Raw genomic sequence first — 8617 nt, forward strand, 5'->3', positions numbered from 1 at the left:
TTTGTTTCGTTTGCGTTACCACAGAAAATGTCCAACTTGACTGTAATGGTTGTAGTATAATCAAATTCCTAAGCGTTTAATTTTATCGATTTTATCTGGTATCTGAAAGTAAAAGGAGTGTTTTTTGAGCAGTTGATGATTCATTCCCACCTATGTATTTGTGAATCAGGATGTGTGTTCTGGTTTAGGTCCACGGTGAACGTGCATATTTTTCTTGGCACTTCATCGTCGTTTGCACGTTTATTTATTCGAAAGCGAAAGCGTGAGTTTATATAACCATTTATGATTATTTGTGGTGTCTTGTTTGACATTTAAGAATCGTGTTTTAAGTTTCATGTCGGTAGTAAATATACAGTTTGAGATGGATACAAATACAATACATCTTGAACATAGAAGTTTATGACTCAACCCTTCGGGTTAAAGAAAAAACAATATAGTGTTCTTTAGCCATGATGTGATTTTATCTCTTGCTGCCAATTGTAGAATACTGTTCCTGGTTCGAATTGCGTTTTGGTTACGAAACTACAAATGCAATTTCTCAAGAAGGTACACGGATTGTCAGTGATGTATTCTGGCATTTTATTGTTTTTTTTTTATTCTATGTCGCGTAGATATCGTAAATCTTATTTCAATCTTCTCCTCAATTTTCAAACAGTTTGAAAAATTCATACCTTCAAATGTTCTATCAACAACATTTTTAAATATTTTGAATTCAGTCAATCAAAATCATACGCTTTACTTGCTACCATCAGAACATCAGTCGTTAAAATGTTTGTGGACATTATTGCATTCAAAATGTTAATGCTGTCCTTAGTATACCAACTTAAAATGACGAAGCTGTTTCTGTTTATATGATGATTTCATAAATACGATTAGTATCAACATTTTCATTTTTCGGACCATGGATGGAGGCAGAATGCCTGTTATGTGCGATTTTCGATACTTTATACACAACGACACGATGATAGACCGTAAATGCCAATTATTACAGCACATGCTGTTTACAAAACCATTATTACGTGGTTGACATTTTGTGTTACACAATTTCCAGATAGTAAATAAAATCAATTCCAGCTCCTTCAAATAGTTTTTGCCAAAGCGGTTAGTTTGCCCAAGGCTAATCTCACTCAGACGTTTTCAAGTGGAGATGTGACACAGCCAACGTTGATGCCACGAGATGGCGTTAGTGCGCTCATCCGAACATCTGTACAAAAATAGTAATAATCAGCTTCATTATTAGGCTAATGATGCAAAATCCAATCCAAAGTTTTTGTGTCCTAAAATGACTTGATCAGCAAACTTTCTTATTGGCGTGTAATTGTGGGTAGTTCAGTACCTTCTGTTATTTCAATAGTCAGTGAGTCCAAACTATTTCTTTAAAAAGATAGGAATCAACTCTACCATGTGAATTTTTCTTGGAAATATAATTCTTGTTTACACGCGCTGGATGAGTACCGAAACAATCTTCTTATTTAGTCCGTTCTTAGGTCTCTCGTAAGCCATTTATCGTCATAATTTAATAACAAATTTACCGAAATCTATAATAAAATGTAGCTAAATCGATAACAAAAAGTATAGTTTGTCGCAGAAAAGAGGTGTGCCACGTCAGAAGAAGGTACTACCAGGGCGGAGCGGGAATTCGGATACAATTATGTACGGATTTTGCGTAAAATATGAATCTATAAGAATGTCGTTTTAAGCGCTCAAAACGATCGCATATTTGAATTGTTTAAGGTCCTCTTAATCCCATTGTATTTTGTTGTTTATATAGAATAAAAAAAACTTCAAATTTAAAGGCTAATTGAACCTTATTCCAAATAAAACATGTACTAGCACAAAACTATTAAAATTCTCAATGAAGGCGAAGTGGACATACGGATCGTTTTGCTCAAATTTTATTGTTGTTGTTTAGGATGAAGGAAACTAGAATTCAATCACTTTTTTTTCCAATTTTTTTTTGAGTCCAATAGATCCAGATATTTCAACTAAAATTTTATTTTTATCGGGAGGGAACACTTTTTATTACGCATTGCTCGTTCTGATATTTTCAGCAAACTCGTACTGTCCTGTCTTACAGTGTCGACCGTCGTTGCCTTATATTTGAGCTTTGCTCACTTTTGTTGCAGATATATGATTTTACAAATTTTATTTTTCTTTGTAGCGCAATGAGAACGATACTTTCAAAACTAACGCGCCCTTGGATCGTTGACGAGAAAAAAGATGACGGTTACACCGCCTTGCATTTGGCCGCACTTAACAATCATTTAGAAGTTGCAGAACTGCTGGTTCAACTGGTAACAAAAACATACTAGGACGTATATAATGACTTCATTTTGTCATATTTATCGTGCTTATTTTTGTTCAAGGGTCACAGTAACTTAGATATTCAGAATGTGAATTTACAAACACCATTGCATTTGGCTGTGGAAAGACAACATTCACAAATTGTTCGGGTAAGATTTATTCAATTATAGACTGTGTTCAAGTATCCACATTATAACTTTATTGACCGCCACAAACGTGCTTCTATGTAGAAAGATATTAGTCATTATGACAAGCAAGAATTGATGTTGAGTCCTCATTTCCAAAGGTGATTTCTGGACACGCAGTGTACATACGTAGTTTTGCTTCGAAAACGTATTTTTTCCCAACTCATTGGGTAATTGAATCGAATTTTTCAGTATTTAAATATGGATGAGGTCGCATTTTCAAAATGTATTCGAGTCTTAGTATTCAGCCAAAATTTTTGCTGTTTTATATTAATCAAAGGTCACTCGTTTCGCCCAGGTCCCACTGTACCGGTACAGACGCGCGACCGTCCATATAATAGACCATTTATCTATTGTTTTACAGTATAACTATAGGCAGACATAAAAACCATTAGCAGGTATCTTAGTTGAATTTTCATGTTCTTACAACGTTTTGTTTTACCATAGCTGTTAGTGCGGGAAGGGGCGTGCGTGACCATTCCTGACAAAGATGGCGACACGCCTTTACATGAAGCTGTACGCCACCATACACTGTGGCAACTTAGGACACTGCAAGACAAACAGGATGCCACCATAGGAAAGGTATGAGCATGGATATTAATATTCAAAAATTGCTGGTTATTCTAGAATCCAGATTGTTATATAACAATTACTTTGATTGGTGATGACTTTTGTTTCGATGTGAAGCCTTTTTATAAGTCAAATTTAAGCATCTTAGAATCAGAAATAGATAATGATTTTGTTAGAAGATAAAAAGTCATTTGACAACCTGAATTTCAATGAATATTATTAATTTCGACCTTCATTCAAACCAAGTTCTCATTATATGTATAATATTATGGAGGATCTCGATCGTATGGATGATTACCGTAGATCTCTACCCTTATATATACTATTGACTTTTTTCGTCGGATCAATTTTGGTATAGAGTGCTATAAAATATCCCATGATAGATATGTACCAAGGATAGACGCTAGTAGTATCAATAAATCGGTAATTATCTGCTATACAACGAAACAAGTACTATGAAATTATGACTAATTTACAAATTTTTATAACCTTGTCCCTCTTGCAATATTAATGAAGAGAAATCGAAATATTAGAGTATTTTCCCTACGGATGAGACGAACCGTTTTTCGTTGCAGCATATCGATTGTGGGATCGATTTTTTATAACTACCACCCAAGAGCGGCACGTTGATAATAAGGCTTCTACAATATGGTGTCATGCTTGTTCTAATTTATTTCTCACGGTTTTATTGTCGTCACTATTGACTTGTTGGGAGATATTGCTTAGGCTGTTAGTTCCATACTGCATACTGTTGTTCATGCATAAGGCTGTAATATACTCTGCAAGGTAGAGCATTTGAGCTGCCTTGAAATAGCCAGTGCTTTATACCAGGTTTAGTAATAATAATACATGCACAAAGAAGCTAAGTGCGCGTATTTCTAGGCATGGAAATAGGTTAAATATAATAAAGGAGCAGCCTTAGTATATTTTGTAGTTTCTCTAGATAGCAAATGAGGTACATTAATTACTATCTATTACGACTACTATCCTATTGCTGGAGATTGTTGATATTTCCCTGTATGTGTCTTATTCGTTTGAGTGTCGATAACTGTCTCGTTCAAGGTGTTTGGTTTTATCATTATCATTACGAAGTACTGCTCATCAGATTGAAGTAGTATTCATGTCCCACTGTGTTAAGAATGCGTATTCATTCTTGTAAATCGCAACTAACTTTGACCTATTTTTAATATGCCCTCCAGCAAGTTTTACTCGATAATCGCTATTACAAAATAAACAGTTGCATGGAAATCCATTGACTTATCTATGCCCTATCTAGTCAGTAAACTAGTTGAACTTATCAAGCATATCATACATGCTTCGGTGTGCGATTCTATGTGTTATTTTTATAATACATGCAAGCAAGCAATAGCTTGCAAAATCGTTGTATTCGTCGATTTTTTTACAATTAGTAAAAATTGACATTATTTTATTTATTTCTATCTTGTCGCCGAAAATCGGCAATATTTTCTTGTGGTGCACACCCATTTTTTTAGCATAGCTTATTTCAGATCTTTCTCAATTTTTAAAATATGGGAACACTAATGGAGTACTACAATTTCACAATTTATTTATTGGATCACTTGTCACAAAAATGTGATCAGGTACGATAAACGCTTTCCTACCCACGATCAGGTTTGATCGAAGTCTGTTATTGCTTTCATACGTTTTTATGTTGCACCAAGCTAGGCCCTATGATGAGATTATTTTTTGTAAAACAGGTTCTTATGGGGATTGGCGTCCAGGGTTCGGACAGACATTGCAGCGCTTCGATTGCACAGTTTCTTGCCGCAAACAATGCAGATCTAAATATGTACAACAAAGACGGACACACGCCGCTGGATTTGTGCCCCGACCCGAATTTGTGCAAAGCATTGATTAAGGCTAGCAATGACTTGTAAGTTATTATATATACACCTTGTTATAAAATTTCAGATGATACTTTAATATAATATTTGTTCTTATTCTATTGTAGGCATCCCAAAGTTTCCAATACGATAGCTGCCGAATCTCCGAGTACAAGCCCCTCGCCCAGAGAAAACGTGCAAACTGCCACCGGAGGAGCTACACCGTCTCCCGCCAAAAATCCACCTTTATTTCGGAACAAGAGTAACGTGGTTATTTCAGCGGTTCCGACGACAGTGACTTTGACATCGTCAGTAGAGAATGCAAATTTATCCGTTAATGATGAAAATTCGTTGCATTCTTGTGGCAACGACGCAAATAACAGAACAGCCGTTTTAAACAGATCCTCTGGCGAAAATCCGCATGCAAACGTTGTTCAAAATATACACAGGTGATTAATTGTATTCAAATACTCTGTTACCTGTTCCGGTGTTATTTTTAGTTAATCTCCTTATTATCAACACAGGGGGAACGATTCACCGATGAACAACGCGCAAAACAACAATTACGTTAGAGAGTGTGATGTCCCGGGTACATCCGGAATAAATTCTCTTACGGCACAGTCTAATACGACATCACAGCCAAAGCAAGAGCGAAGTAACAATGCAAGAAAAAGCGAACTTGAAGAGTGTATGGTGCGTAGTATTTCTAGTTGCAAGTCACTTTTTGATTCTTGTTTGGATTTCATCATTTGAACAGATTTTAAACCTTGTTTTGTAACCCCAGATTTGCTCCGACGCACTGCGGGACACACTGCTGGAGCCATGTGGTCACGTTGTAGCTTGTCATAGCTGCTGCGCGAGACTGAAGAAATGTTTAATTTGTAAAGAAACTGTAAAAGCTAGAGTCAAGGTATGCATATGGTTTGCCTAAGTCAGGAATGGCGAACCACTGACGCGCGGGTCACAACACAAGGTGAACCACCATGTTTTTTCGCTGACCCGCCAAGTCATGAAAAAAACATACTTCCGGTTATAAAAATTAGTGATATATCCGACTTTAAATACAATTTTACCATAAGTGTACTTATAAAACTGTACCGGTCTATTGGCAATGCTATGCTTTGGGGTATACAGGAACAAGATGCTAATTTGCAGTATGCTCTTTCCGCATACAATGCCGTTTTGAAAACTAAATTTTATAAACTTAAATTACTGAATATAGAAATCTGAACTTTAGACTGTAAAAGTGACCTTTCCTTCCATACTATCCATGAATGCAAAAGCAAGTTACTCATCTATACAGAAATTGATGAATATATATTGCCCGCTAACCTTTTTTTGATAAAAATAATTTTGTACCCAATTATTGGAAAAGATTTGCCGTCCCTGACCTAGGCTTTATTTTATCTAAAAATCCACCATCCTCCGTAAACAAATGACGAATTTGTCCTTGTAGCGTATGAACAATAGAAATATTAAATCATCGCTTGTAGTCAGTCTATTATTTTTACTATGTTTCACAGGTGGACGAGTGCATTGTCTGTTCTGATAAAGTTTCATCCGTACTATTTCGACCGTGTGGACATATGTGTGCCTGTCCAAGTAAGTTTTTTAATTACGGATACATTTTGGCCTTTGATAGGAATTCCGGTACTTGTTAGGATGCTGAGATGGCAGACCTTGGTGAACTGTTTCCATATACTAGAATAATAAATATTTAATATTTTGACAGGCTGTGCTAATTTAATGAAGAAATGCGTACAATGTAGAGAACCCATTGAACGACGAATTTCGTTCGAAGTTTGCTGCGGTGCAAAACCCAGACCGAATAAATTACAAGTGGGCTATTGCATTTTGTATACATATTATTTTCAAATATAATATTAGCATGATATTTCATTAGTGGGAAAGTTGTCAGTTGATTAACTTATAAGCCAGTGTAAGGGAGTTAGGAATTTTTAGTATATTGTTATTCAACCGAACGATAGCTGGAGGAAACGACTATAAATCTCCGTCGTTGATGAATTTGTTCATCTGTGAAAAGTGTTAGAGGGCGATTTAAAACTTTTATGATCATAATACCTAATAATAAATCATTTCTTTACTTTACGTTTCATATTTTTTATTGTCATATGTCTGTTTTACTTTTTATTCACAGTCTCCGCAAACGATGACACAAAATACATTGATAGCCTCACACAACAATTCCCCACTTGTTGTGTCTAAAGCTTCATCGATATCGCCCACTAATTTACCTTTGTCGACCAATATGTCCGCGTGTTCTCCACAAGGGTCATTGGTATCGCCGTTCGGAGGACAGCGACGTCAAAACATGGCGAACGACCTTTCAAAGGACAGTAGAAATAGCGAAGCGGAGATAAGGAAACTACAAACCCAGTTACAAGATATAAAAGAACAGGTAAGTCCGAGATCAATAAAAGGAACTCTATTCTGGCTGATCCTGATAAATGATTTCAGAACATTCTGAGGTAACTCACTTAGAAAAAAATTCTTGTTCTCTATTGTCCACATTATTCGCATCTCGTGATAGACTGGCTCCTTGGCGCTACCGTCCGACTGCCGTACTTTCCGCAAATAAATTATGCTGAAAATACGCATCGGACATACACAATTTGGAAGAAATATGAAAAAATTGCATTTCAGGGCGAAGAGAGACGCCGAAAACCAATACTGATTATCAGGCGGCACCCTCCGTCTTCTGTACATATTTGCACTTTTATTTGTTTATTTATTTTTTTTGTAGAATTTGTAATTAGGCAATTCGGGCGTAAAACAAACAAAATTTGAAAGTGTGTCGAAATTCGCTCTAACACGGGCTTGGTTAAAAACGAGAAGTATAATTAGAACCAATCACGCATGCTTATTTTTTCATCTCTGATAAAAATGGACCAATAACGCATTTCGGCGCTTTTAGTGAGTGACCATACGCCACGGAACAAACATCTACAATTTCTTTGAATGCCAGAGATAACATTCAACTTTATGACGAAATTTTCAATTCGATCCTCTGTAATCTATATATGTATTATCTCTTAAATTCTTAATCAGTCATGACATTTCGAAGATATTGTTGACAACAATTTTAAATTCTTCATTTTTTGAAATTTTGATAAAAAATAGAAATTAATACGTGCATTATTTTTTACTAGGTTCTTTGTCCAGTATGTCTAGATCGAATCAAAAATATTGTTTTTCTGTGTGGGCATGGTGCTTGTCAATTATGTGGCGACAGAATGACGGAGTGTCCTATATGTCGAAAACCTGTCGAAAAAAGGATCTTGCTGTATTAGTGTAGATTTCTTATATTCAATTGTTGATATCCCGAAAAAGTGTTTTTGTAGTATCAACAAGAACAGTAGTTTCTTTGTCAGCGGCAGTATCTGAATAAATTATATGTATTTTCATGTCTTTCATATGTTAGGAGCTTTTTTCTAATATTCCTCGGGTTTTTGGATGAAGCAAAGGTAAATTTCTGTTATTGTCGGAGAAGGGCACGGTAGAAATAAGCTCTCTCGTGCGTTTTGTGTGGCGGAGATACTGTTAGAGTAAATCAATTATAAATGGATTTTACTTTCACATCACTTTGTACAAAAATGCAAACTTGAATGAGCTGGTGTTCTAATATAGCATAGTAGTTTTGTAGTCTGTTCACCAATAAGGTAACATAGGCACTTCTTCATTGCTGCCTCGCCT

General features: G+C 35.8%; 1 protein-coding gene across 1 annotated transcript in view; it reads left to right on the forward strand.

Moving 5' to 3' along the window:
* LOC120334382 (E3 ubiquitin-protein ligase MIB1-like) overlaps positions 1-8337 on the forward strand; it is a 40257-nt gene extending 31920 nt beyond the window's left edge. Inside the window, exons 17-27 of the mRNA XM_039401888.2 lie at positions 2162-2294; positions 2367-2453; positions 2937-3071; positions 4778-4953; positions 5032-5352; positions 5428-5596; positions 5688-5813; positions 6427-6505; positions 6636-6742; positions 7062-7322; positions 8074-8337. Coding sequence (XP_039257822.2) covers positions 2162-2294; positions 2367-2453; positions 2937-3071; positions 4778-4953; positions 5032-5352; positions 5428-5596; positions 5688-5813; positions 6427-6505; positions 6636-6742; positions 7062-7322; positions 8074-8214 — 1735 coding nt within the window. The 3' untranslated portion in view covers positions 8215-8337. The remainder of the gene's footprint in view (positions 1-2161; positions 2295-2366; positions 2454-2936; positions 3072-4777; positions 4954-5031; positions 5353-5427; positions 5597-5687; positions 5814-6426; positions 6506-6635; positions 6743-7061; positions 7323-8073) is intronic.
* The last annotated feature ends 280 nt before the right edge of the window (positions 8338-8617 follow it).

This window comes from Styela clava, chromosome 15 (assembly GCF_964204865.1).
Source record: "Styela clava chromosome 15, kaStyClav1.hap1.2, whole genome shotgun sequence".
Taxonomy (NCBI): Eukaryota; Metazoa; Chordata; class Ascidiacea; order Stolidobranchia; family Styelidae; genus Styela; species Styela clava.